This window comes from Aspergillus ochraceoroseus, assembly GCF_002846915.1.
Source record: "Aspergillus ochraceoroseus IBT 24754 chromosome Unknown P175scaffold_2, whole genome shotgun sequence".
In the NCBI taxonomy this organism is placed as follows: Eukaryota; Fungi; Ascomycota; class Eurotiomycetes; order Eurotiales; family Aspergillaceae; genus Aspergillus; species Aspergillus ochraceoroseus.
This window is the reverse complement of record NW_024468477.1, coordinates 1,587,844-1,615,559: the sequence shown is the minus strand read 5'-3', so window position 1 is coordinate 1,615,559 and position 27,716 is coordinate 1,587,844. Positions and strand designations below refer to the sequence as shown.

General features: G+C 47.8%; 12 protein-coding genes across 12 annotated transcripts; 6 read left to right on the top strand and 6 right to left on the bottom strand.

Annotated features, from left to right (window-relative positions):
- The first annotated feature begins 366 nt into the window (after positions 1-366).
- Positions 367-2,092, top strand: P175DRAFT_0499191 (protein ERV29). The gene is made up of 5 exons (XM_040896680.1): positions 367-836; positions 949-1,061; positions 1,180-1,673; positions 1,732-1,796; positions 1,852-2,092. Exons 1-5 carry the CDS (start codon positions 670-672, stop codon positions 1,922-1,924), a joined length of 912 nt encoding a protein of 303 aa, XP_040754055.1. The 5' UTR covers positions 367-669; the 3' UTR covers positions 1,925-2,092.
- A 1,009-nt stretch (positions 2,093-3,101) lies between these two features.
- Positions 3,102-4,979, bottom strand: P175DRAFT_0473967 (uncharacterized protein). The gene has a single exon (XM_040895194.1). The coding sequence runs from the start codon at positions 4,514-4,516 to the stop codon at positions 3,320-3,322; it is 1,197 nt and encodes a 398-aa protein (XP_040754054.1). The 5' UTR covers positions 4,517-4,979; the 3' UTR covers positions 3,102-3,319.
- An 846-nt stretch (positions 4,980-5,825) lies between these two features.
- Positions 5,826-6,232, bottom strand: P175DRAFT_0507476 (U6 snRNA-associated Sm-like protein LSm8; the record flags this gene model as incomplete). Its single annotated transcript, XM_040898272.1, has 2 exons — positions 5,826-6,097; positions 6,208-6,232. 2 exons carry the CDS (start codon positions 6,230-6,232, stop codon positions 5,826-5,828), a joined length of 297 nt encoding a protein of 98 aa, XP_040754053.1.
- Positions 6,233-6,860: 628 nt separating this feature from the next.
- On the bottom strand, positions 6,861-8,256 carry P175DRAFT_0529736 (putative proline-rich, actin-associated protein Vrp1; the record flags this gene model as incomplete). Its single annotated transcript, XM_040899717.1, has 2 exons — positions 6,861-8,084; positions 8,146-8,256. The coding sequence occupies 2 exons, from the start codon at positions 8,254-8,256 to the stop codon at positions 6,861-6,863; spliced, it is 1,335 nt and encodes a 444-aa protein (XP_040754052.1).
- A 337-nt stretch (positions 8,257-8,593) lies between these two features.
- P175DRAFT_0499188 (uncharacterized protein) lies at positions 8,594-10,116 on the top strand. Its single transcript, XM_040896679.1, has one exon. It carries the CDS (start codon positions 8,648-8,650, stop codon positions 9,932-9,934), a length of 1,287 nt encoding a protein of 428 aa, XP_040754051.1. The 5' UTR covers positions 8,594-8,647; the 3' UTR covers positions 9,935-10,116.
- On the bottom strand, positions 10,093-11,224 carry P175DRAFT_0499187 (60S ribosomal protein uL1). Its single transcript, XM_040896678.1, has 4 exons — positions 11,183-11,224; positions 10,922-11,099; positions 10,579-10,772; positions 10,093-10,487 (listed from the first exon to the last, which is right to left on the bottom strand). Exons 1-4 carry the CDS (start codon positions 11,199-11,201, stop codon positions 10,225-10,227), a joined length of 654 nt encoding a protein of 217 aa, XP_040754050.1. The 5' UTR covers positions 11,202-11,224; the 3' UTR covers positions 10,093-10,224.
- A 544-nt stretch (positions 11,225-11,768) lies between these two features.
- P175DRAFT_0507472 (uncharacterized protein) lies at positions 11,769-13,986 on the bottom strand (the record flags this gene model as incomplete). The annotated part of the gene is made up of 5 exons (XM_040898271.1): positions 11,769-13,297; positions 13,353-13,443; positions 13,500-13,650; positions 13,717-13,829; positions 13,906-13,986. 5 exons carry the CDS (start codon positions 13,984-13,986, stop codon positions 11,769-11,771), a joined length of 1,965 nt encoding a protein of 654 aa, XP_040754049.1.
- Positions 13,987-14,682: 696 nt separating this feature from the next.
- On the top strand, positions 14,683-16,877 carry P175DRAFT_0432568 (uncharacterized protein; the record flags this gene model as incomplete). The annotated part of the gene is made up of 8 exons (XM_040893549.1): positions 14,683-14,925; positions 14,987-15,015; positions 15,071-15,110; positions 15,160-15,454; positions 15,507-15,620; positions 15,668-15,993; positions 16,065-16,457; positions 16,518-16,877. 8 exons carry the CDS (start codon positions 14,683-14,685, stop codon positions 16,875-16,877), a joined length of 1,800 nt encoding a protein of 599 aa, XP_040754048.1.
- A 1,617-nt stretch (positions 16,878-18,494) lies between these two features.
- arfA (putative ADP-ribosylation factor) lies at positions 18,495-19,334 on the top strand (the record flags this gene model as incomplete). The annotated part of the gene is made up of 4 exons (XM_040893541.1): positions 18,495-18,642; positions 18,775-19,019; positions 19,119-19,184; positions 19,242-19,334. 4 exons carry the CDS (start codon positions 18,495-18,497, stop codon positions 19,332-19,334), a joined length of 552 nt encoding a protein of 183 aa, XP_040754047.1.
- An 874-nt stretch (positions 19,335-20,208) lies between these two features.
- On the bottom strand, positions 20,209-21,562 carry P175DRAFT_0555318 (uncharacterized protein; the record flags this gene model as incomplete). Its single annotated transcript, XM_040900625.1, has 3 exons — positions 20,209-21,244; positions 21,312-21,362; positions 21,509-21,562. The coding sequence occupies 3 exons, from the start codon at positions 21,560-21,562 to the stop codon at positions 20,399-20,401; spliced, it is 951 nt and encodes a 316-aa protein (XP_040754046.1). The 3' UTR covers positions 20,209-20,398.
- A 743-nt stretch (positions 21,563-22,305) lies between these two features.
- P175DRAFT_0529728 (DUF3405 domain-containing protein) lies at positions 22,306-25,417 on the top strand (the record flags this gene model as incomplete). The annotated part of the gene is made up of 4 exons (XM_040899716.1): positions 22,306-22,317; positions 22,368-22,430; positions 22,489-22,620; positions 22,901-25,417. 4 exons carry the CDS (start codon positions 22,306-22,308, stop codon positions 25,415-25,417), a joined length of 2,724 nt encoding a protein of 907 aa, XP_040754045.1.
- A 1,465-nt stretch (positions 25,418-26,882) lies between these two features.
- Positions 26,883-27,527, top strand: P175DRAFT_0431072 (putative cytosolic Cu/Zn superoxide dismutase; the record flags this gene model as incomplete). The annotated part of the gene is made up of 2 exons (XM_040893460.1): positions 26,883-27,123; positions 27,205-27,527. 2 exons carry the CDS (start codon positions 26,883-26,885, stop codon positions 27,525-27,527), a joined length of 564 nt encoding a protein of 187 aa, XP_040754044.1.
- Positions 27,528-27,716: the final 189 nt, after the last annotated feature.

Below are 27,716 nucleotides of genomic sequence, written 5' to 3'. Positions count from 1 at the left end.
GTTGAGTCCCTTCTTTCTCATCTTGTTTCTATTCTTCTCCTTTCAAATGAAATTGTTCAGCTAGGGCAGAACAACCGGATTCGGGAGAGAAGATCATAGAATGTACCTTACTTCGAGTATTCAAGGCATTAATAGTGAGTTCTCCTGTCGATCCGTACAGGAGGAGAGAGAGAGAGAGAGAGAGAAATTACTGAATGGCGTCACTGGGGAATTCGGGCTTGGGCTAAGCCTTATCCGGACTAGTGCCCAGTTGCGGTCATCGTGGCCTGAACTGGTGAAAGCCTCAGGAAGGAAAGTCACGGGCCCCAGAGGCGGAGTCGGCGGGCAGGAAAGAGACAAGTTGCTACTATTATCATCGAGTTATACTTGCATTTCTTCCTTTCTTCCTTCCTTTCTTCTGCTTCTCCAGGCTAGTATCCTTCTCTACTACTGTTGTCCTCGCCTCGCTCGGGGAAATCCCAAGGTTGTCATTGTCATTGTCATTGTCATTCCAATTTCCTTGTTTGTTTTTACTCGTCCCGCCTGCCGTGATCCCCTCGATTCTACCCTACCTTACTTTACCCTCTTTCAAAGTCTCCCTTCATTGAGTCTTTTCTCTGCACACACACACACACACATACACTCACCTCACCCTCACTCATACATACACCTCACCCAAATTTCACAGCCATGGCGCAAATCCGTGGCACTGCTGGTTATAACCTTGGCCACCAAAATCCCTTTGGGACTCCTGGTACCGCTGCTGCAACAAATGATCCAAGCCCCTTGGATGCGATCCGGGAGCAGACAAGCAAGATTGAGGATTGGCTGGATACCATCGCAGATCCTATCAAGCCGTAAGTTACCAATTTATTGACCCTTTTCTTTGGAGTTGCTCGCTAGTTTCGGCTGTTCCCAACCCCAAGTATACATACAGCAACCCTGCTGACAACGTGTCTTTTCCCTCAGGTATCTCCCCGCTGTCGGTCGTTTCCTGATCGTGGTTACTTTTCTTGAGGACAGCCTGCGGATTATTACACAATGGAACGACCAGCTTCTGTACTTGCGCGATTATCGCAAAAGTAAGCTTACTTGCTTCACCCCTCCGTCACCGTCCTGCTCTTCCCTGAATGAGGGGCTGTAAAAGGGCCCGAGAGGAAAAGTGACATTGCTAACTATATACTCTTTTTTTTTTGGCAGTCCCATGGGGTATCACGCATACCTTCCTTCTCATCAACGTCATCACCATGTTTATCTGTTCTTTCCTGGTCATTGCCCGAAAACACGCTGAGATCGCTGTCGCTGGCCTCCTGAGCGTTGTTGTTGTCCAAGGGTTCGGATATGGACTGATTTTCGATCTTAACTTCTTCCTCCGCAATCTCTCTGTGGTTGGTGGTCTCCTCATGGTTCTGTCGGACTCCTGGGTCCGCAAGAAGTTTGTCCCCGCCGGATTGCCCCAGTTGGATGAGAAAGACCGCAAGATGTACGTTCAATTCGCTGGTCGTGTCCTGCTCATTTTCCTCTTCATTGGCTTCGTCTTTTCAGGCCAGTGGAGCTTGTGGAGGGTGCTGGTCAGCCTGTTTGGATTCGTTGCTTGTGTCATGGTCATTGTTGGCTTCAAGGCGAAGTGGAGCGCTATCATTCTGGTCGTCCTGCTGAGCGTGTTCAATATCCTGGTAAATAACTTCTGGACGGTATGTTATACACCCCTTAGCTCCATCCGTCTTGAGATGATCTCTGACCATTGAATAGCTCCACCCTCACCATCCTCACAAGGATTTCGCCAAGTACGACTTCTTCCAGATTCTGTCTATTGTGTATGTCGCACTCGAACTAGTTTTGTTTGGACAGCTGGCTAACTCTTTATGATAGTGGAGGATTACTGCTTCTGGTGAACATGGGCCCTGGCCAGCTGAGCATGGATGAGAAGAAGAAAGTGTACTAAGAGGGGGCGCAGCTGGGAGCAGGGGAAATGAAAGCTCCCATGAGTTGATGCACTATTTTGGTTCTTAACGAACTGAATTCACCCTGACTATATGAAGGCATTTTATTACGAAGTTTTGGAAATTCGATTTTCCTTGAAGTTATTAAAAGCATATCCACCCCCCCCCCCCTCCCTGATTGATGGCTCCTTTCATATCTTCTTTTTCTGTGGTTGACATTACAACCTTGAATTCCACAGGAGCACATAAATGCGTACAGAAAAGGCCAAAAGCACAACAAAATGAAATCAACCCAATTCAACTTATCTGGCTCATCTCTTCCTTCTTCTTGACCTACCTTATCGTATCCTTTTCTTTATATTATATGCTGTTTCTTCGGGGGGTTTTTTTTGGGGTGTGGCTGGTGTTCCGGCATTCTTTGATCAATGTATACATACGCAGTCCATGGTCCATCTCCCCAATGACCGGGATTGATTGTTCTTCTAGGGGGCTTGGGCAGACATAGTACAAGATTGTAATTTATATGGCAAAAATGAGATGTTTCTTACGCGCAGTACTGCCGGTCAGGATTAGCACTAGTCTGGAACTATCCCTGCGCCTGTCTACCGCTTCGCCTAAAGTAGTCGCCCAAGTGCAACTATAGAAAAGTATATATATATGTATGGTGATCAAGCAACCGCTTTCCACGTTTATTTACCCATCTCATCTGTCTACCTACCAGGTAATGGTGAATGAATATTATGGAGAGTAGGCGGTACATACGGATGGAAGGAAGGAAGTATTAAATAGAGTGATATACAGATATCGAGCTAGTAAGAGTAATAAAAAAAAAAAAAAAAAAAAAACGACGGACTTAAGGAGAAGCGAGAAAGGAAGAGAAATGGCAAAGTAAAGGATTGGACTGGAACTGCGCGACGTGTCAAGGAAAGGAAGGAAGGTAGGCTTGGTTATTGATAGCGTAGACGGTGTACTCTGCACGGTTTATTCAGCAGGGAAAAAAGGAATAGGAAACAAGAACAAGGAGGCAATCTAGGTTTCACTCGCTTGCTTTTTTTTCCCGCTCGATTTATGTTGGACCTGCCATATACATAATCTGATTCTCGAACGGGACTGCCTGTGCGCTGCGCTAATGCATATGAAAACTTCGGAATTTAGGGCACGATGAACAAAAAAGAAAGAAAAAAAAAAAAAAAAAAAAAAGAAACAAAAACAAGAACAAGAACGAAAATGAAATGTAAGAGAGAATGATGACGATTTTTGCTTGGTGTCAAAATATCCGGATTTCCAATTGTGGTATTCTGCTACCCAAGGGGGGCAAATCCAAAAGCAATTTCCTGTCACATTATAGTATTGTAGAGGAGAATGTAGCATAAAAGGCAAATGTCATTTCTCTGACTTCAAATATCCATACTCCATCGCCACGGTCGTATCCGATCAAGCTGGCCCAATTCGATATCATCGTGCGAACCGGGGAGCTCTAACTGCAGCAAGTGGATCTTCTTATTGTCCCGATGTACCGTAGTGAGAGCTTTCGATAGAGTAGGGCGTGGAGTTTGGAGATTATCGTTGGTTGCTTTAGAAACAGGCCGTGAGATAGGAGTGTCAGGAGACTGTAATGACATGCAGGGAGATTCCATCTCTGTATCACACAGAGAAGATAATGTTGAACAGGAGTCGGACGGTGAATGAACAGATGGTGAGATGACGAAGTTGGATTCATCCTTGCCGTAAGCTAAGAATGACGATGATAGCTGGCGTGGAGGTTGCGACATATTGGTATTTGGTTCTGGTGTTTTCGGAGAACGCAAGCTTGCTGGAGGTATAGGGTTAGATTTTTTGTCGGAAGGTTGAGTAGTTAAAGGAGGGAGTTGACGGGTTTGTGCGGTGCTTCGAGAATTGCTCTTTTCGCTGTCGAGTCGACGACTGGCATAATCAGGGGGGCGAGCAGTAGCTGGACTGCGTTCCTTTCCTGCCATGACTCTAGCACTGGGGGGAGGTTGTAGCATCCATCGTGTCTCGGCTCTGCTTTTGGGGCCACTGACGATGGGAGGATGAAGGTCATTCACAGGAGGGACCCGGGCGATATAGTATTTGCTCTGTGATTCAGCGTCTATCCTGCCTCGGCCTGAAAGCCCAATTGAGGATCCCTTGACCTCGACTTCTTCTCCCCATAACGGTTCGTCTTCGCGTTGATCCCGGAGCATGCGATTCCAGCGTTCACTGAGATGCCTGGCACCCACTCTATCCCGCTTCGAAGAATGATCCCCATCGTAATCTAAATCGTGAGACGAGCCGGCGGAAAGCCCATCTGTATCCCGACTATCCGTCCGACAGTGATTCGAGCGATGGCCGCCCCTCCTCTTCGGCGGGCCCGGTCCTAGCGCAATTTCTTCCATCCATCCTTGATTGGTACTGAAGGGAGTCGGTTGGGCAAACGGTCGGGGTTGGTCTGTCACGATGGCCTCGCTCTTTTCTTTCTCTCGTTGCGAGCGGGCGGCTTCCTTCTTGCGCTTTCGACGGTCGAGGGAATTGGCACAGGGGGTGCAAGTGGCGTAGTAGAACACGGCCGATTGAGCGCCTCGGTAGAGCCACATTGTGTGAACTCCCCTTACTCAAAAATTCGAGCAGAGGCAAACGACGCAGTTGACGCGATAAACAACGACAGCAGTAACGGCGGCGGCGGCGATTAGGGTGGCTTAACTGGCACTGACCAAATGGGATTGACCCAGGAGTACCGAGAAGTAGAGCCAGAGATGTGTAGTCAAGGCGAAATCGCACCACATGAAGGGCATCTATTTTGGGAAAGTGGATAGTCCCAGGGGGGGGGAGTCTCTCTCAGACGAGGGGGTTAAGTTCTATGGGGTGGCTGAGGAAGTAAGAAATGGAGATCGATCGCCCAGCGACCTTGCGGGAATCTGGAAGAGGATGAAAAGGGGGAGAAGTAATCAATTAAGAGGAAGGAGGGAAGAAGAAGAAGAAGCAAGAACAAGAAAGAGAAAAGAGCGAAAGAGAGAAAGAGAAAGGAGAACGAAGCAGGTCAGGGGAAACCAAGACGGGACGTTGGGCTGGTTTACGTTTCCGGGCGGTTGGTTAGCGTCAAAGGGAAGAAGAGGGAGGAGGCGGTTATTACTGTGACTTTCTGTCGATCAGGAGTATTTCTTTCTGTATTCTTCCTCGAGACTATCTATAATTATGGCTTTTGTTGTTGATTTGACCGATACAGATCCCTTGCTATGATATTATATTACTACATATGCGCCATCCCATGGCTTGGAAGACTAGATGTGGTGAGATGCAGCGACAACACATCATCAGAAGCAGAATGAACTGAAATGTGAATTAGAGACAGTGATTGCGTGGAAAAGAATAGGCTCTAGTCAGCTATTATTGCACTTTTTACTCGGGGTTACCTATGTAGGTATGTCTGTATAGGTCAATTCACTCTGCCGCTTAACAAACCCAACACTGGACCACGCGTAGTAATTAGAAAATACGTCAATACATCTCATTCATCAGCAAGACCTCACAGGGTAATTCGAGTCTGGATGGTTTCAAAGTTGCTGTTCTGAACAGGCAGTCTTCCAGAGAGAGAGAGAGAGAGAGAGAGAGAGAGAGAGGGGGGAGGATGCGATCGTAATATATAGAATGAAAGCCCCCAGCTGGATCCTTCTCCAGCCAAAACAAAATATTAGCTGTCCGGTTGGCTATTTTTGAACGTTAACTTAAGTGGGCAAACCAGTGCGCCGACTCTCTCCCCCGGACAGCCCTCTCTTCCAGCGAAACATGCAGAGTATCGTATCTACCCGAAGGAGAGCCAAATCATGTCACTGGTATACAGATGGACCGACATCGATAATATCTCCCAAGCGATTCGTGTAAACTCGGTCTCTGGAAAATCCGTGCTCATGCATTCTTGGTTCCCCGCACTACCTCGCCTTTTACCTTGGCCCAGTCGATATCTCGATCAATCGCCTCGTCTACCTCCCCACACAGCACGACATTATCTCCACGGATTAGATAGAGTCCGTGTTCGATCTGAGAACTTGGCTCGGGGTCATCAGGCGTCCGGATAATTCGCTCGATCGTATCCAAGAGTACGAGATTTGTGAGTTGATCGGTGGAGAGAAGAGTTCCGAGGAGAGTTCGACCGTCGACCGTCAAAATTAGGACTTTTTCTGAGAGTGAAACCACTTGCGTTAGTGATTTTTTTTTTCTTTCTTTCTTTCTTTCTTAACAGAACTATGCATAGATCATTTGATTTAAGGTGAAAAAAAAAAGGACTTACTATTAATGTAGGAATTGATAGACATTCTGAGTTTGTAGAATTAAGAAAGGGTATCAGATACTGGAAAGAAAGAAAACCGAAGAATTGTACAACAAGAGTAACGGTTTTTTTTTTCGTTTCTCTGGCAAAAGGGGGGGGGGGGGAAATAAATAAATAAAAATAAAAATAAAAATCTCAGCCGTAAGTAGAGCAGGGTTGATACTTGTACTGGTGAGGTCCCAATATCACTCTTCTGATTTGCGACGAAACCCTCCTCGGACGATGGATTTGAAGGTGTTTGCACTGACGTGTAGGAATGATGGGTTCTTGTGCAGGTAAAATGATGGTAAAGATTTTGATTTCAAAAGGGGTATCAAAAAGTCGATGGCACCAGTTCACTGTCTGTGGTCGCAATACAAAAGAGGGCGCTGTTGATGTTGATTCTTCTGAAGAGTCCTGTATCTCTCATCCTCCGCCAAAAGAGCTCCGTCCCATCACGTGATAGCTTGGACTAATCTACCCTACAAACAGATCTCCTTCAGCGGATCCTGTTACTTGCCTATTCTTTACAATCGGCTGGAAAATTTTTACGCTTGAAAATGCTCAACCTCGTTCCTGAAGCCCTGGGCTTAAAACTCCACTATAACAATAGAGGATTCAAAGTACATGGACACCTAACCTCCTAGTACACTCAGATCCAATGGCACACTACTTCCTCTTCCGGCTCGGTAGCGCTTTACACCTCCCACAAACGGCCGCGGCTTAGGTAAGAGTCCTTCGCTTTGGAATTTGAACCGATTATCTTCTATCCGCGCTGAGCCGTGTGAGCCTAGCCCATGAGAGCTTGATCCCGGTGACGGCCCGCCATTGGAGAGAGTATAAGCGCTCGGATCTAGAGCGGAACGGTCTGGTACATGGCTGGCATTAGAGTCGTAAGAGTAAGGTCGTGATGGTGGCTCGCTAGGAGGAGCAGATAAAGGAAGGGAGTGGGGCGCTGATGGAGGAGGCGGCGGTGGGGCCGAGGGAGCTGCAGCAGCAGCTGGCGGTGGAGGAGGAGGAGGTGGTGGTGGTGGCGCTGATGGGGTCTGGTGGCTATGTCCAAGGGCGTTCCTGGCGGCTTGGACAGCTAGAGATGCGGGAGAAGCTCCATTCGGAGGAAGAGGTGCGGGGGTAGATCGAGTCGGCCCGGGAGGAGCTGGTGGTAGTCGAGGAGCGGCCGCCGCAGGCGGAGGAGGGGGAGGTGCAGCTGGGCTAGTCGATGGAGGGGCTGAAGGTTTGCGTAGGGATACTGGAGGCTTGGATGAACCTGGTAGTGGTGGAGGGGCACGGGGCGGAGGGGCCTCAGGCGCTGACTTAGTTGATAAATTCGAGATCGTTGACGACGGCCTCGATCCTGGTCGAGGAGGGGGTTTCCGTAGATTTGCAACTAACGGATTCACAGGCGGAGCCGGCGGTGATTCTGTAGAAGGTGGAGGTGGAGGACGAATTCCCGGAATCTTCGGAGCGGAGGCAACGGGTGGCCTAGGTGCGCGCGAGGTCTCCGAGTCTGATAGGTATGGGGATGATTCCTTGTTGGCGCCAGTATTAACGCCTCCCCGACTGCGCAACTTCGGCATTCCCCCTGCAAAAAGACCTCCAAGCTGAGGTGCAGATGGCACCGCTGAGCCGGAGTCCGCCCCAGGACCCGTGTCACTGTTACTGCGGAGTCTGTTCGCTGCGGGCGGAACAGGAGGTGCTAGCCCACCTGGAGGTTTTGACATGCCAGGAACCGGCGGTGCAGCTCCTAACGGGGGACCTGAGGACTTCGCTCCACCACCTGCAAGAACCGGGGCCGATCTATCATTGGTCACGGTCTTCCTCAATCGCGCGCCTTTACTAATATCTGAAAGTAAGGCGCCCTGTCTAGGCATCAGTAGCTGGATATATGGACAGTGTTCTAGACACTTCATGAAGACTTACTCGGTCCTTGACTTCTCCCTTTGACGGTCTACCCGGTAGATTTCCTGGAGGAGGAGGCGGAGGGGGGCCTCCCATCCCGCCAGGGGGAGGTGGTGGGGGAGGAGGAGGCATTCTGTTATCACGAAGCGACGAGGATGAAGGTAAGGTAGAAGCTTAAGAACGTCACAGGAGAGAGGCGCTCATGAAAAAATCAATGATGTGCAAACAGGCACACCATTTGCAGGGGTTGCCTTGAATGTAGAACAGCTCTTAAAACAACCAAGAGAAGAGCAAAAAAAGGGGAATATTGCAGAAGATTCAGTTGACAACAAGTTAGTGATGATGATGATGATGTGAGGAACGGGATCCAGACAAGCCGGGAGGGACTCTTAAGGAGTATGAGGGTGGCGGTGCTATATGTAGGCGGCAGTAATATTCCGCCTTGTTGCCCATTCTCAAGATTGTTGCGTTCAGTTTCTTCCCTCTGGAATTCCTTGCGACTAGTATTCCTCGCACCACTGCAATGAGAAGCCTTACATTGAGGGGCCAAAGGGCTTCAAAACCTGAAGCGCTAATCTGCCAATTATGCCAGCTGTCTGTATCACCAACGCCTCGTCATTACCTTCAATCCTCCCGATCCTATGTGTCCCCCCCCCGAGTCAGCCGCAAGTCCAACCTCGGACAACTCCCTTCGAAAAAGGCATTGAAAACACCTTGGACAAATTCTTGGATTGCTACAAGGCGATATGCATCTCATGCGACTGAGCCGACGACTTCTGTGGACCTCAGCGCCGCCCTGAATGAGATTTCAGAAGCCGCCAATGAGCTCCGAAACTCACAAACGGTGCCCTCCAACGATGCAGTTGTGCAAGTTTTACAGAGATGCCTTGCTATTGCAGAGGTGATTTCACAGCCAGAGTATAGCACCGCCAAGAACTCCTCGACATCCAGGGTGGAGGATAACGAAATCTCCTCTCTTCTAAACCTCGAGGAGAAGAACAGCACTGGCAAACCGCCAAAACGCCCACGAAATGTGCAACAACAGCAACCGTCAGCCGATGCTCTCTGTCGGATCATCCACGACCTCCTAACAGACGAGAAGATCTTCCTATCACCCGAGGCACTATCCGGCTATGTTAAGATCCACACACTGCTCAAACGACCCGACCGATTTCCGGAAATCTTCCACCTATACGCCAATAAGCCCATTCCGGAAGAGAACAGCTCTCCCATTAAATACCTCCCCGCAAGCCCCAAGAGCATCAACAGTGCCGTGCCATCCGAAATAGCCAACATGGCCCTGGATGTCGCCATCGAACAGCGGAACCTCGCGCTTGTCCTTGCCATTATCGACAATACATTCTGCACCCCGGCGTTTCTACGAGCCAAGTTCTTCAAGAAGGCTGCTATCCCTCTGGGGGGTCTTGCGGCAACCCCGGCCGCATGTTATGTTGCGGCATCTTGGGCCGCGACTTTGCAAAATACCATGGACCCCGGCACTGCGACTGCGATCGCGTTCGCTGCGACCATGGCGTATGTTGGGGGCACATCATCCGTGGGTCTTTTGGCTATTATTACGGCAAACGATCACATGGAGCGGGTCGTATGGCTTCCTGGAGTTCCTTTGCGGCATCGTTGGCTCCACGAGGAAGAGCGGGCTGCTTTGGATAGGGTTGCGCTTGCTTGGGGGTTCAAGGATGTTAACATGCGGGGCGAGGAAGAAGGAGAAGAATGGGAGAACCTGCGAGAGTTTATTGGTATGCGAGGTATGGTTTTGGACAAGACGGATCTAATGGAGGGAATGCAGTAGGCGATCTTGTATTCTAGAGTATCTCTCCGTGTACACTATTATATATTATTCTTGTTCACAGTGATATCCTGTATATAAAACGTCACTCGAGTAGAGATCGGATTTACTTGGGTACTGACACTGATTTTCCAAGTCTGTCTACAAAAGAGAATCAAGATTGAGAACACTAATTCGTGGTCACATTTCAGCTAGCTATAGCATACATAATCCCACTTTCAAGCTCCCAAGGAAAAAAAAAAAAAAAAAAAAAAAAAAGACAGAACTTTTTCCCCTAGCGAAAAAAAAAGAATCTAGTAAAGACGCTTAGGAGGAGACATGGTAGCCTTGATGACAAGGCTGCCAACGTTCTGCCAGCCCTTCTTGAGCAGAGAGACCAGGTAGTTGATGGCAAGCATAATGTTAGCAACAAGCTCTTCCTGGGTCATGCCAACGTTGCCAACGGCAACACCAAGGCAGAGAACCTTCTTAAGCTGGAACTTGATGGTGGACTTGACATCGGTGACCTTGGCGGCCATATCATCGTTGTGGGAGACGGGGGTAGGGAATTTACCAGCTGTAGGAATTTATTCGTTAGAAAAAAAAATCAAAGGAATATAATTATTAGAAGGGGAAAGAAAGAAAGAAAGAAAGAAAGTGTTACGTACCCTTGGAGAGACCGGGACCCAAGAGACGGGGAATCTGCTTGATGAGACTCTCGGAAGCAAGGAAGGCATCGTACTTGCGGGCAAGCTTCTTGATGAGCTTCTTGTTCTTGTTCAGCTTCTTGAGGTCATCGGCGGACATGGCGTCAACGCCGTGGTGCTTAGCACGGTCAAGATCGTGCTGGTCACCGAGAACACTGTATTTATCGGAATCCGTCAGCTTCTCTGATCTTTAATGCATAGTCGGTTTTATCCTCTTCCAAACACCCAAACACCCAAACTATCCTCTTGTCTCTCTATCCACATGTATCCGAGAGGGCGAAACCAAACAGAGGTCGAGACATACCAGAGGCTCATGTTAGGGCGAGGGACGGTAGGCAGCTTGATGGTGCCAGAGAAACGCTTGTCACGCTGGGGATCGTAGTTCTTCAGACCGATCTGGAGCTCGACGGTCTCGAGGAAGTTCCTCTTCTTCTCATTGTGAGAGTATTCGAGCAGCTGCTCAACATTCTGGCGCACTCCGGCTATACCAAGGCGAAAAAAAAGAGTCGTTAGTCGATGGAACAGACGAAGATCCGGGAAGATTTCAAGGGGTCTCCTAACATACCGACTGAGATCTTAGACATTTTGGGGATAGTCTTCCAAAAGAACCTCTTTCAAAATTCTTATGGTGTGGCTCTGCGCTGAATGTTGGTGGTCAAGAAGAAATATGAAGCCTTGGGCGGTCTCGACAAAATCTGAGTCTCTCCGCTTGTGGGTGCTCGTCCGAACTAGCCTAATCAGGAATAGTTGTGCCCTAATCGACGTTGGATGACTAATCGGATAAGCCCCTCAAGCTTGTTGTTCTGTGTACCAAGTCATCGCAAGAATTAACCAGGTCTAAGGTCGGCTATGTATAATTAATTAATTTGAGGTATGTGATTTTGCATCAAAGCATATATTAACTATGGGGCCTGTTTGCAATTTCCCCTACAGAGGTGATGGCTTTCAAATGCCCAAGGCTCTAATGTATACTAGTGGACTACGGTTAGAGTGACCTACCCTGTACGGAGTAGTTCCTGTGTTCAATAACGATTTGTGACAATTCTTCATCTTAAATCCCTGGCAAAATAAACACGCCGCTAAGTCTTCCCAGAATAACACACATGAATCTATTTTACTGCATGCTATCCCGTTGACAAACGAGCGAAGATCTAAATAAATGTTGTGTTCTGGAGGTTAAGGTCAAGATTTTCCCAGTCCCAAATTTGTCCCAGTTCGCCTAAATCTACTTGCAAAATATCAGAAAATCCATCGAGATTGTTGATCATTGGTTCTGAAGGAAAGAGATCTGGTCCCGTAGGTGTGATCAGTTCGGGATCGAGTGTATCAAGTGGTGGCACCGTCGTGGGGAAGCAAAATGAAGGGTCTGTATTTGGGATATGCATATTGGGAAGGGTCTGAGGCGCATCGATTGAGCTTTGTGGAGACTTAGAGGATACAGGGGCCGCTTCTCTTGATATGGGAAGTTTAGCCACCAGCTTGTTAAGAACAGAGTAACATATACTCCCGGTTTTAACAATCCCGGAAACCCGGGAAATCCGATCTAGCTGATCAAGGGCGATGTCAATCGTCTCGATAATGCTTTCGTGTTGTGGAAGAGTCCGACTTTTGTCATGCACGATGGCGGAACAGAGCAAAGCGGCTGTGTCGAAAATGAGGAACGGAGCAAAGTGGAACTTCGCATTAAAAGGAGACAAGTACTCAAGCATCTCGGCGCAAGTTCTGATAAGTTTCATTGCACACTCAACGGCATTTTCCCGGAGGCTCCTTTCTATGCTAGGGCTATTTGGGTCAATATACTTCGTGAGACATTGCTTCAATGGCATCAGCTTCACCATATGCCCTATGAGGTTCAGTGTATGGCGCTGTAGCTTTATAAACTGGTGAGAATCATCCCATTTTGTATCTGGATGTGGAACCGCATAAGGAGGAGGGAAAGAATCGCTCCAATTTTCGACTTCCTGGTGGATAGACATTGCTTGCATCGGAGACAGCACCCCACCCATTACCCCGGGTATCTTGGAAATTGCTAGGCCAAGCTGACACTCAAGAACCATGTGGGCAACTGGTGATGGGCACTCTGGCTCTGAGTCAACAGACTCTAACCGCAAGTTGGGCAGTTCAAACGCGCAGTAACTGCTGTTGATTATAAATGGGCGGGATAGTAGCAGGGACATTTGCCAATCCCAGGTGTATAGTATGCACCACACTCGCTTTCTCATCTCTCGGTCGAATTCTGGTATTTTTGGATTGGAAGAACTTTTATGCATGCCTTGTTCTTGTGCCTCGTGAATAGCAACACCTAAGGCGTGCCATGACTCGACAAACAAAGACTCTGTCTTGAGCCATTGTGCTGTTAGAAACAATTGTTGCACTTGTATTAAGCCACCTTTGCCTGGCGCGATGGTACTGCTTATTTGCTTGGCTGCATTATGGTAGAGCCTTGATTGATGCTCTATGCTCTCCCCTAGTTCCGATTCTAGTTTCTCCCGCAGTTCATCGTCAAGATAAGGGGCAGAGCATGCGCATACACGTAGTAACAAGCATGTAAACTCTGAAGTGATTGGCTGCCCATTTGATTTTCTCGACCACCAGGTGGAGTAGTCGGACAAAAATGCTGGCGGGTAGAGAGCACAGTAGTGATAATTTGTATTATTGAGGAAGTGTTGGATTAAGATATCTAGAACAAAAGTAAGCAAAGTTACACTTAACGATCTTACAGCAAGGAACTATACCTATGTATGGTTTGGGGGGAAGGACGCGCAGAGCATTTTCCACCTCGCTGGACCGAGTGCCTGGGAGATTTGGTGGAATTACGGGGGATTTCTGCATATGCCTATTAGCAATTCAACACAACTGGACGGATTGTAGAGACACTTTACGTCAGCCGTAGAAATGTCATCTGGCGCGCCTTGGAAGTCAGGCAGATACCCCAAGGCCCGGAAATCGTCATAATTGGAGACACTTGTTAGGTCAATATTTTGTAGAGGTTCATGATCTGTTATATCCAGTTCCTTAGGTGCCTCTGGTTCCCTGTAGTTCCATTGGTCAATACAGAGTAGGTAGTTACCCTATGCTTGGAGGCAACCCATCACGGACCTTGGATCGTCGGCTGCTGTCTTTGCTGTCCGGAGGACTTTCTTGGGAGTAAATTTACAAAGATGGGCAATTCTTCTGGCTTGACAGTGATTACAAGGCCATTCACGACTGCACTGCTCAAAAAAAAACTGGTCAGATTGTGCTACTATTCAGCTGAATTTAGTTCACACCTTGGCTGATTTTACTTGCCTTCTGCTTCCGGCGCTGACACTCAGTACACGCTGGGGCCAGACGAACAGACGCCTTCACAGCCGCTGTACGATCAACCATTACGGCAGATATGTGGGAAACAGGCGGTGCCACATCAGGGCCTCCTGCATCAAAGATGAAGATGTATCCGAGTGCGTGTCTCTCGACATCATCCCCCCCGCCCGAAAAGCCACTCTCACACGTGACTGCGCTGAGCAGAATATCTGCCCGAAGTCTCGATCCCATCTACCGGGCGACAATGAATTATCAAGATGGGAGATAAAAACTCTATTGATCCGTTATTCACACTAGCCACTGGAATACATGTTTCCCCACATCTATCAAGGCACTTGTGAGCGGAAAGAATGTCCAGACCGGAGTATATGTACAAGGCTGCATGATTCTCACATTAAGTCAAGTGATTTATAACCCTGAAAAAAACCTCATTTTGCAGCAAATAAAAGATTACCGAATCTGACAGAACTGACAATTAAGTTGGCCCCTAATATTTCCCAGTTTAAGCTTGATCATCGAGAAATCAAGTGAAGCATGACAGTTGATGGAGGGTGTAGAAGGCGCTCAAATAACGCTGGTCATTCGCTTTAGGAGGATGATCGCGTGCAGAATGAGAACCGCCATCTTTCAGCTTTGGCTCTTTCTCTCATCTCATCTTTCTGATTCTTCCTCCACCTTCTCTCTGGTATTATTTTGAGTGCTGCCTAGTATTTTCGCGAATATTGGGGCTTCTCATGTTCGAGTCCCAAGAGTAATAATAAGATGGTGGAGGTTCCACAAGTTCGGAGCTTGATGACGCCCCAGGAGTACTACTCTAGTTTTCCGAACAATTCCAATATCCCAGAGAAATTTAAGGATATTGATGAAGAGCCAAATTTTCGAAACTGTTTGAAGTTGCTCCGAGATACCCAGACAGGTAACTTTGTCTTGGATTTTGGCAATGAAGACGCCTGGTGCGCGGTGAATCTTGAACGGGAAGACCTTACTACGCTGCTCAGTCATAACGTAGGTAACTAGTTAACTAGTTTAATGCTCTGATTAGAGAATTGAGACTGATAGGGCTTAGAAACCAAAATGTATCGGAACTCGATGGATGTCAGTTGCTTTATTCGGTTTGTTCGTTGAAGATACTATACTGACTTGACCCTAGAAATATCTGGGCCCCAGAAGAACAGAAAGACTTAATCAAGGTTTTTGAATTCCTGTCTATGCTGGAATTCTATTGATTGACGCCCACAGGCCATCACTACTTACTATGGCGTCTCAGAACGGCTTCAGGGGATGATGTGCACTGATCCAGTAACGCGCACGCTGCCGCCAAAACAGACTCAGCCTCCAAGAAAGAGCTTTCAATCAAAAAACAGCAGTAGACAGACTCGAAGCTATATTGATGGTGATATTGAAGAAGGGCACATGGTGAAGAATCTAGCAAGCCTGGAAGAAATCCAGACTGTTGCCTCTTTCAGGGGCCTCACTTTTGGTCATGTAGTTGATCAAATATGGCACTTTTGCTCTGTTGATTATGGACCTAGATGTACAGTTCCTTCTTAACTTTCGAAAGTAATTTGGCTAATATTCAAAACTAGATACGTGTATTGGGTATAATTCCCTGTACGTGGTCCCGAATCTTGATATGTCCAATGGAACCGGGCTCCCGGATGGAAGACGGCTATGGTCTTGGCTGATTCTCTTTGATGATGGTATATGCACCAAGGCTTTTATGGTGTTTCTCTGCTAAGATTCCTAGGAACCGTCGTTTCTATCCAGGAGAATCCATATCCAGGTCAATCTGCTCCATCAGAAGGGGTTTTGAAATCTGTCAACGCCGTGGCTCGCAGAAACATACACTTGATTTTTGCTGCAGTCTCTAAGCAGCATTCTGCATCTTCCGAAAGCGATTCTTTGGTCACGACCAGAGTGCGACCTTTCCATGATGCTGGCTCCGACCCCGCAAATATCAAACAAGATGACGGGCCAAGCCTGCTCTTCTTTTATATTTTTGACGACTGGGTTTCAAGTTACGCTCTCGTCGCAAGACGGGAACATAAATACGGGGTAGTACTTGATAATTTGGTATTCACCACCCTGTTGAAGAGAAAGAAGAAAAAAAAAATTATGGTTTGGTCAGCTAACGTGTTACGCAGAGAGTAAACATGTTGAACAAACCTGTAGTCGACTTAATCGACGAGCTACATTGGCTAGGAAGGCAGCTTGCAGTTCTTAGGCGCCTCTACCAAAGCTACGAACTTATCATGACACGAATCCTTCAAAGACAACGAGTTCTTCGCGATGAAGCCCGTTCGAATCACCCCAAAGTTCCGTTTGGGCAACCATTTTCTGAAACTGAAATGCTCGACCGCCGACAAATGACGGTACAAAGCGGTACGAGTGTTGCAACGACCTTGGATACTTCTGTCGGCGTGCAACTGAGTGCTGCGGCGGTGGCTCGCTTCGAAAGGTTGCTGGACCGTATAAAGCTCTACTGCTTATCGGAGATTGAAAGCTGTCTGACCGAGAAAGAATCCCTCACATTTCTTGTATGCTCCCCTTCCCCTCTTTGATCATCTCAGGTATGCGTTCTGACGGATGGATAATAGAATTTCAACTTGATCGCCCTCAAGGACTCGCAAGCTGTTGAGAAACTAACACGAATTACGATCTTACTCGCCAAGATCACTATTGTATTTCTTCCCGTCAGCTTGATGACTGCATACTTTTCGACTGAGCTCGCAGGAGTGAAAGGAGTGTATACGGAAGCCCAGTACTGGGTGAGCTTTGCGGTGATCATGTTTGTGTCCATTTTATTGCTCGCGCTTTTCGGGTATGTCAGTGATACCATGGAAGGAAAGACCATTTATCGATCGATGTTCAGGACATTTTTCCGCAACTCTAAGAGTCAACTCTTCTCTCGTCGGGGGGAAGCTGTGGCGAATTCAACAGCTCTATCTGAAAAGTGATACAAGATTTCCCAATATGGGCTGGAGACGTGAATGGAAAGACACATTCGATCTGAGTCTCATCGGAATCGTTAAGGCCACATGTAGGGTAATAGACAACGGATTGTTGTGGCTTTTTTATTTTTATTTTTATTTTTATATCTAGACCAGGGCTAACAGTCGAATTCAGGAGCTTGAGCTGTGAGCTCTTGGGAAATAACCGCAGAATTAGGCAACCTTTTTTTTTTTTTTTTTTGAAGATTGAACCTAGATAAATGAGTCATTATTCCATACAAGCGGAAAGAGCCATGTTTCAATCATCAGAGCTCAAATTGAACAGATGTCCTTCCGCGCAGGATGCGATGTTGACCGACCACGTTCAGTTTGGGATCAAGATATGCATTCTTTGGTGGACCTTTTCGGGATCGAGGCCGGCCCACTTTCACTGCTGCCTTCGGACAATACGGAGTACGAGGAGGCTTATTTGGTGACCTTGAAATTTGACACTATTGACAGACGGTTTCTGACTGTGAAAGGCGCAGTGTGTTCCGGTCCCCTGGGGTTCTCAGCGTTAATGCAATCTATACACCTTAAATTAAAGAGTGAAATTGAGCTGATGTCTGATTCAATATCCATACAGAGCAGCTACTAGAAGTATTATAACAGTATGAAGAGCAGCCACCACTGTGTCCGTAGTACCTTAGATAGGTACCTAGGTACCTATGTACATAGGTAGGGGAAACTTCGAGGGCAGAATTGGGGCCTATCAGAGAGAACCTTTGTAGTCGGTGTTCTTCCCAGTGATTACTAGACACTAAGTCCTCCGTGGGTATGATAATCTATTAAGAACGTGGAATAAAAGGGAATGGTCTCAATAGTGTGGTCAGCGCGCCCATGAGACGGGAAACACCGTGTCCTTTTCCTGGTAGGCAGAGAGATTGAGAAGAGAAGAGAAGCACGGAGGAGAGGAGGTATTACAAGAGTGATTTTAACCAGACAGGAACAGGAAGAAGAAGAAAGGAATCATCCACCTTTTAAGTTAAATAAGAAACAAATCCCACGAGGTTGTATCATTAATTCTTTCTGGTGGTGGTTCATTAGTGACGGAAGCTACGCCACCGGCTGAATTTCTCGACCTGGCATTTTTGGCACCCAAAAATCCCACACTTTGACAAAAACAGACACACTCATTACTGTTGCTGAACTGTGTGGTTGTTAACTATCTTCCCTCCTCTTCCCTCTTCTTCATACCCACGTCCTCTCTCTCTTTCTCTCCCCGCCATTTCTTTGTTTCCTCTGGTAAGTTTTCTCCTCTAGTCGGTCCATTTTCTTTGCAGCAGTCCAGTCTCTTCTTGTCTTGCCACCTCCCAATCCTTGAGTGGTGGATGGTATCAGTTCACCCCTGATTCGCACACGGTGTTTTCCCGGCGTGACCACCTAACGCCCCTCGTCCGCCTTTCCATCATCCCCCATCATTAATTCTTCCCCATCTGACCACGACCCTCCTACCTGAATATCATTCCTTGTTCCATCAACGGCTTCCACTGATTCCGTCCTCTTCGTGTCTACTGATCATCTGTGTTGTCTAACTCGCATCTTTCCCTAGACCTTGACGAACAACTCCCTTTCGCCGCCAACATGGGTCTCACCGTCTCGAAACTGTTCGATCGACTATGGGGTAAGAAGGAGATGCGAATTCTGATGGTCGGTCTCGATGCTGCCGGAAAGACCACCATCCTGTACAAGCTTAAGCTCGGTGAAATCGTCACCACCATTCCCACAATCGGTCAGTCCTTTTCCCCTTTCTGGGGCCGACTTTCCCCAACCTCGGTCGGCTCCGTTGCTTGGATTGTGGTCGCTCGCGCATGGGATTTTACATGAGATAAAAGTACTGACCCCGGTGTCTACTTGTCTACAGGATTCAACGTCGAGACTGTTGAGTACAAGAACATTCAGTTTACCGTGTGGGATGTCGGTGGTCAGGACAAGATCCGTCCTCTTTGGAGACACTACTTCCAGAACACCCAGGGTATCATCTTCGTCGTCGACAGCAACGATCGCGACCGTATCGTCGAGGCCCGGGAAGAGTTGCAGCGCATGTTGAACGAGGATGAACTCCGTGATGCTCTTCTTCTTGTTTTCGCCAACAAGCAAGATTTGCCTGTATGCAGCAACCCCTCCTCTCTCTCCTCTCTCTCTCCTTCCCATTGCATGAGTCGATAATGCGGTTCATGATAGATATTAATCACTCTTGTCTTCTAGAATGCCATGAGCCCTGCCGAAATCACCCAGCAGCTTGGTCTGCAATCTCTCACTCGCCGTCCCTGGGTAAGTTGCTTATCACGTGCTTCGTGTTGGCCCCGTTCTGTACTGATCTCTCTTTAGTACATCCAATCCACCTGCGCTACCACCGGTGATGGTCTGTACGAAGGTCTTGAATGGCTTGCTGAGACACTGCGGAAGACTGGCCGCGATTAAACGGTAACCGATTGTGATGAGTGTGGATAGATACCTGGAAGTTTTGACTGGGAGTTGGGGATGATGGATGGGGAACTGGGGGGCCGACAGACACCTCGTGTAGGGAAGGGATATATGCTACTAGGTGGTGCTTGTATGTTCTCTAACGGCTCTTTATTTCCTCTATGCTATTAGCTTTCATTTTTCTCTTTAATCCCCGCGTCGATCCCAACGATTGTCCTTTGTGCTTAAAATCTTTTCCTTTTCAAATCGTCCACCTTTCCTATATCTCTCTTTTTTTTTCTTTCTTCATATCATTTCTCTCTCTCTCTCTCCCTGCTCCCCCCAATTTTTTATGCTTGATGTTTTTTTTTAATTTATATTTCTTTTTTTTTTTTTTCCCCCCATCAACTCAAAACTCAACTCGACTCAACCTTAAAACTGCCGCCGATAAAGAGAGACACGGAGAGAAAGAAACCACGGCAGATGTACGTTGATTTTTTTCAAATCATGCGTTTTTTTTTTTTTTGTTCCTGCAAGAGTGTAGATTGTGCACAGGTACTTTTAAACTGTATTCATATAGCTGTGTTATTTGATAGCAGTGTTATTAATCAAAAGAAAGCAAACTCCTAAAATGAAAACCAGAGGAAGCGATAATGGAAGAAAACGGGGGAGTATATATATAGCCTTTGCGATCTGGGTTATTGTAGCAGCGCATGCTGTCTTGTCGTCTTTCTCTTGTTTTTGTATGTCAAATTATCGGTATATCGGTATATCGTGATATCATGATGTTTTTGGTTTCGTCGGCCCATCGGGTTAGATTCGGAATAGGGGACGGGGACCTACACACTCTGGCCTGCATACTTCCAAGATAAATCACTATGACTTGAATTTAACAGGGCACTTTTGTTTGCTTGCTTGTCTGCTTGTTGGTTGGTTGGATGGTTGGATCGTTGGATGGTTTGTCAGTCAGTCAGTATTAACAAAACTTCCTGTCGAGTTAGTTCTCCACTTAGGAGAGTATGCAGGACACAGAGAGTGTAGTTAGCAGTTCAAGGTGCTCGGAGGCAAGGCGGGTGGGTAGTTTACTGTAACTCCTTCCCGCTAACCCACCACGCAGCGGCACGGATTATCTCGACCACGCATTTCAGTTCTTCCGCGTCGCGGGGAGCATAGATCATCACAAACCCAGTCGGGACGATTCTCCGCCACCACCAGCTTTCCCGTGCGAGAGGGTGTCGCTGGGCCCAGCCACGCTCGAGAACAAGTTTCACGTCTGCCGGGTGGAGGGTAAGATGGAGGCTTCCGTCGCTGGGGTGCGAGTGGCAGACTTCGCCGTTGCAGGTGACTCGGAGGTTCAAGTTTTGGGAGGGACGAGGTTGTTTGCAGGTCTCGCTGTTGCACGGGTTTGTGGACATGGTTGGGTTACTGAGGCGGCAGAAGATCCCCGTGCTGTGTTTCTCGAAGCACGAGGTTGCGGTGTATAATGCTTCTGGGTGTTGCCGGGCGAGCCGATGGATTTCTGCGGAGAGAGCGTCGTACATGGCTGCGCCGGGTTTCTGGGTAACTTGGCGCTGGGGCGCGATGCCAACGACTTTTGGGCGGGGGCCACGGCGGATAGAGAGGGCATTGCGTTGCAGGAAGCCCTGTTGGGGGTGGAGGACTGAGGGTAGAGACGGTGGGGCGAACGGGTCGCGGATGGTCACGAGACGGAGGAGGCATATGCGGAGGTACCCTGCTGGAGTTGAGGGAGTGCCGCCTGGTCCCAGGGCGAGGAAGGCATGGTAGTCTTTCCGGATAGAGTGGGCGAGGAAGAGAGTCAGAGGGAGGATAAAGAGGAGAGCTAGCTCGGGGTGGAAAGCGGAGAAAAGTGTGGGGGAGGTGAAGTCCGCTTGGGCCGGGGAGGAGAGCTCAAGGAGGGTCTCGTTTTCCTTAATTGAGACCAATTGTTAGTTTTTTATTATTCTTCTTAGGGATATATAAAGTGAATGAACACACCATGTTAGAGCAATTGAGTTTGATAGAAGACTTATGAATTTGGGTCTTGCACTACCCTTTCCAGCTCAGACAGAACTTGAGGCCCATGGTTATTCTCCCACGGCTCTTTATAGAAAACCCTGGCGACACAGGTGATGGGGAAAAGAGGCTAAACTGAGACAGCTGGAAAAATTATGCTTGATGCAGTTACATCACACCGCAAATCCGCCGTGTGGTCCAGTGAGAAGCATGCTATTGTCTGGGGATGGCATCGTTGGGAACCACGGTACCGCTCCCCAGGTGTCAGTATGATGTAGACTTGTAGAGAAGCCCAGCTTCAAAGATCTTTTCAAGATAGGTTGTCTCTTATATCACACAATATGACCTCACTGGGCAGGGCTTCTCCTGAACCTGGGATCCTATAATCTAGCAGCTGTGAGTAACGCCCCCGAGGGTTTTTGGAATGCGAGGTAAATGCCCATTCAGGCAAGCTGAGGTCACAATAGTGAGTTTTCCGCTCCTTGTGCCTACGCATGACCTGGACCTGGACTTGGTCCACTGGTAGTCTAGAGCAAGGGCTTTAAGAGTCATGGGAGCCGGGGAAGTCTTCCTGTGCAGAGAAAAGGGAAAAGAAGACCCTACTGTACCAATAAGCTTTCTAGGTTCCTGCATTGTCCTTTTCCCAGGAATTTTGAAAACGTATGCCAAGTACCATACTACTTGTGGCGGAATCCTATAGGTTCTGAGTTGATCTGCATTATGAAATATTCGTCTTGACATTGGAGAAACAGAGTACGTCGTTGACCAACGCTCTCGCCCTCAATTTCCTATCTGGGTTGAAGCAGACTAAATGGGTTAGTGTATATTTACCGAGGACCTAAGCCTAATCAGGAACGTCACGGGGTTCCTACCGAATGCAGTAATAGTCCACATTCTTTCCTTCTCTCCTCTTTCCTCATTCATCATTCTTTCTCTTGCATGTCTTTAATGAGTATTTAGAACTGGCCGTCTCATCATGAATCAATGTGTAAGTTCTTTCTTTATCCTATTGCTGTATCCATGCTCATTAGCCTTCAGAACTACTACTTCGATTGTTTTGCAGCCGCCAATTGGCCAAACCAAGGCGGCAGGCCCGCTTTGGTGCGTAAGCGTCTGGATATCCCTTGGGCAACCCAATCTACAAACACCAGCTCTATAGTTGCCGTTACTGTGGTCCTCTTTTGTTGATGTTGGCGAGTACAAGGCCTGCCGATTCCTCCGTCTTCACCATAATTCTCATTATCATAGACGAATATCTGGAGATTTCTTCCAGCTTCTTGAACGGTCATTTGTTAGTGATTGACCACACCTTTCGAGGTGAACATTGTTCCCTCATTCCATCTCTACCTGCTTTTGTATGCGTCTGGGTATCGCTTTCGGCGGGTTTGATACTATTACCTGACGGTGCCGCATATCACTGCTGTCTGCAATTAGAATAACTTAGGTATTCAGCCTCTCACTAATATACTATGGTTTTTCGCCCTCTTAACAGCCATTGCCGTTGCAGTTCCTATTGATCTACCACTGGCGACGCGTTGATGTCTTTCTGTGGATTATCGTGCGATTCCTAGGTGACTTCGTTGCCGCCTTCTCCTCCAGTTTATGCGAATTATCGTCGAAACCACATCATGAGGTTCCAGAAAAGGAGGCGTTCGCCCTCTTACAATGCGCTATCTAGCCCACCAGACACGCACGATGATGGGATTGATATCGAGAAACAATTTGCCCGCAAAAACTATCATTACCGCCACGACAGTCACACTTCATTAGACTGCGACAGCGGCGATGACTCTGTCAGATCCTCCTCCTCCTCCTCTGCAGCTTCCTCCTATCCAATGTTGAATACCCCTGCTACCGCGAGACGGACTCGGACCAGGATCGGCTTTTATCGTGTCCCCCACCGAATTATGAGATGGCTCTGTCTCGCTCTATTTTCTGCCCTCCTCATCTTTATCCTCACTCTTTTCCGCTTTACCATCAAATCGCACGTCGCACCAGCCCCGCTCGAACTGCCTAAAGTTCCCCAGAAAGCACCCCAGTGGGAGAGTTTCCCCTTCCTGAAGCGCTATCATGGTGGTATTCGGACACTAGTTCCCCGCAAAGGACAGGTTCCGGAGTATCCCAACGACGACCCTGAAGGCATGATCTCTGACATTGAAGTTAATGTAAATGCCACAAACATTCAATCTCGGGACCAGATCTTGCCATTCACTAGCTCAGCTTTTAATCCTTACCCCGACTATGCCTCCGAGGAATATGTTGAAAAGTATGGTAAAAAATATGAGTGCTTCTTGGACGATGATGACACACTCCGAATCCCTTGGGTTCACTATTATCCTGGAGTCCCAAAAGGTTTCCCAGATGCTGTGATGGGCTCAAATGAGATTTTAGGAATTCAGGACGACATTTGCTTCGATCGTTTTGGACGCCTTGGTCCTTATGGCTTGGGGTACAGTGTACGAAAAGGTGGCATTGGCGCGGGCCTAGAAGGTCATCGCGAAGGCTCGGAGCGTATCTGGGACGATTTCCCCCCAGTGGATTTCCGCCGAGTAAACTGGGCGGCTGCCCAGAATCGGTGCGCGTCTATCAATAGCCATCGATTCCAGGATCTCCCTAAGCCGCAGCTTAACCGCTTTTACGCCATGCCTGTCGGGATTGAAAATCGAGACAAACAACCGGACGAGACCCTTGTGAATGAGATTGAACAACCCCAAGGGAGAAAGCAGCGCCTACCTCGAACAGCAGTCGTGATCAGAACATGGCATAATTTCCAATATACTTCGGAGGATATCTTATACCTGCGATCATTGATCTCCGAGCTCTCACTCCTGTCCGGCGGAGAGTACACGATTCATTTCCTGGTTCATGTGAAGGATGAAAATCTCCAGATATGGGCGGACGACAAAACATACGATCGGGTGCTCAGGGATGCTCTTCCTGAAGAATTCCGTGGGATGGGTATCCTTTGGTCAGAAAAGCAAATGGCGCTCTTCTACCCGGGGTTGGAGGAAACGTTGGCTCGTGGGTTGTCTGTTCATGGCGTATATCGCAGCACCTACATGCCCATGCAGTACTTTGCATACCGACACCCAGAATATGATTATTATTGGAATTGGGAGATGGATACTAGATACTCCGGCCACTGGTACCATTTTTTTGACAAGGTAGTTGGCTGGGCACGACAACAGCCCCGAAAGGGGCTCTGGGAGAGAAACGCTCGTTTCTACGTTCCGTCTGTCCATGGATCCTGGGAAGATTTTAGGCAAATGGTTCGCGTGCAAACCGAAATTGGTACCAACACCCCCAACAACATGTGGAGTGCAGGGTCACCCGGAGACTTCTCTCGCGGTGACAAGAGTGCCCTCCGCCGTCTAGGTGATAAGCCTATTTGGGGACCACTGCGTCCCGATGAGCAAGACATTCTAGAGGTCGAAGGAGAAGGGATCCCGAAAACGACGATAGACAAGGATCGGTACGAATGGGGAGTCGATGAAGAAGCTGACCTGATTGTGTTCAACCCTCTATATGATCCTGACAGCACAACCTGGCTACTTCGAGATGATGTTACTGGTTATAACAAGGAGAACGGAATGCCGCCACGACGAACGGCAATCATTACGGCTTCCCGGCTCTCGCGAAAATTGTTGGACACCATGCACAAGGAGACACTCTTCAAACGTCATACCATGTTCTCAGAAATGTGGCCAGCCACCACCGCTTTACATCACGGCTTCAAGGCAGTGTATGTACCTCATTCAGTTTATATCGATCGCCGATGGCCTATCGAGTATCTCGAATCTGTTTTCAACGCTGGACGCAATGGTGCATCAGGAGGAGCACGGACGTCCGTCTTTGGAGACCGTGAACACAACTTCCGTGGCACAACGTGGTTCTACTCCGCGGGCTTTTCGCCAAATCTCTGGAGGCGTTGGCTGGGCTACAAAGTTGATAATGATGGTGGGGAGCAAGAGGAACTTGCTGGTGAAGGACGCATGTGTTTACCACCAATGCTCCTCCACCCTGTGAAAGAGGTGGATATGATCATCGATGACGGGGTTGACGATGAAGAGGAGAGTTCTGAGGAGTAACTGCATTTTTGAACGCCTGCGAGAGGTTTCATCCTCCTGATCTCTTGATCTCTTGCTGTTTACGGGACTAACGACTGGACATTTAAAGGGAGTTTTCAAGATTGTAACGACTTAATTCTATATGTACATTGGTGATGTTTATGTGGATTGATGGCGAACAGGGCGTTTGAATAAACAGCGACTGGAGCTGTACTTTTGATTCTTCATGTTTGTGTGTATATGATGATGAACCTTGATGGTTAGAGAGAATCAACTGCATTGGATATTCAATTCCTTCTTCAGGTAATACATATTATTTGCTATTGTGGACCTCGCGAAGTCGTTTGTCTTGAGCAGAGCCTCCAAATTTGTAATCCCTTGCTGGGCGATTGCTCGGGGCCTAGGGCATGGAGGGGGTCACTGCTGGATAACGTAGTGATTCTGAGCTGTTTACTTTCCCGCGCTTGGAATGCACTCAATATACTCGACTGAGCTCCTTCATTTGGGTGAGAGAAGAAGGTGGAGGTTGGCAGGATGGATTTCCTGTTTGGGTAGTGCTTGGCTCCAGTTCCTCTTTTCATCTTCAAATCCCAGTAGGCATATCTCTTCTCTCCTTTTATTCTCTTTCTCTCTCTCTCTCTCTCTCTCTCTCTTCTCTCTCTCTTCCATCTCTCTTCCATCTCTCTTCCATCTCTCCGTTTTCCCTGATTAATGCCTTAGATTGCAGCAGACAGCTCCGCACCTATACGAGCTGCAAGAACTGCTGTCATCAATCTCACATGGGCAGAAGACGAGATCGAGTACAAGACTAAGTGAGTAGTAGTGTCCAGTTCATTGTCGAGTGCCAGTTAGCTAAGTTATTCTATTTTTTACAAGAGACTTGCTTGGCTATTATTATAGGTCTTCCTGGCTCTATCACATTATGTGAGCACTGTTATTTACCAAATTTGAGACCAGCTAAAACCAAAAATCAGTGGCAGTGCCAGCCAATATTCCTTCACAAGCATCATGCACAGCCAGCACTTGGTTCCTACAGTATATTCATCATTCTAGGGACCCCGCTGGGCCCTTGAAAACCCAATAAGGGGACAATATTCCGAGGATTCATCCAGCGCTAAATGCTTATTGTTGTTCGCCAGTTCGAAGGATCATGGCTTTCTTTATGATCGCCCCGAGAATCTGCCCCTAATTTTATCCCAGGGTTTCACAGACAAGGAAACCCCATGTAGGCTATGTTTTGATATATAAGCAGTTGACTGTTGTGGTGCTCTCTGACAACTCTCTTCCTTCACGAGACCTCAAGATCCTTTTGTTTACATTGTAAGCTTTCCACGGCGCGACGCAAACAACCGCTCGCTCCCTTGCCCCCTTACATTCATTTCCTAACTGCCTTTTTCTTTTCTCTTTAACCTGGTCCTCTCTCGGTCTACAATCTCACCCACAACCCTGTCGACAAGACTGACTACCTACTACCATCGACTTAACTATGCATTCTAAGCTGCTCACGGGAGCCTTTCTAGGCCTAGCGCTCTCAGCATTCGTCCAGGGCACCGACACCGATGCTCCTGTCGTAACCGATAACCAGCGCGACTCATTCTTTCAAGCATCGCTGTCCCCCAAGGACAACACAACCGTGTTTGGTGGCGTCACAATCATACCTGCCTCCGACTCCACGGGACTCCGTGTAGTCACCTTCTTCGGAGGAATCCCAGAAGGTGAATACCTTAGTAAGTCACCCATCCTCTTCTTCTTGCAGTCTCTCACATAAATTTATATCTTTTATTATTATTACTAACCTTACCAAATAGCATACCATATCCACGAGCACCCAGTCCCCGAAGATGGCAACTGCTACTCAACAGGCGGCCATCTCGACCCCTATGGTCGTGGAGACGCAACTCCCTGCGTTATTACCGCGCCTCAAACTTGCCAAGTTGGCGACCTGAGCGGTAAACACGGGCCGGCTTTTGCTCCTCCGAACGAAGTCTTCCAGGAATCATACATAGATTATTTCATTTCAAACACTCCCGGCCAGCCAGCGTACTTTGGCGACCTTTCCTTGGTGGTTCATTCGCCGAATGGATCGAGACTGGCTTGTGGCAACTTTGAGGAGTTGGCCGGAGGTAAGTGATGGGCAAGCATATATCGCCCTGTTGGTTGTATCATATTTATGTTTGTATGCGGTTTCCATTTGGTATATGGAAAGAAAAGACATAGAACTTGTTTTAAGGAATCATCATATCGTGTTTACCCGATACAGGTAGACAACGAAGAACACCAGATTTAACATCGTGGGATTTTCATTTCATTATGCAGGTAT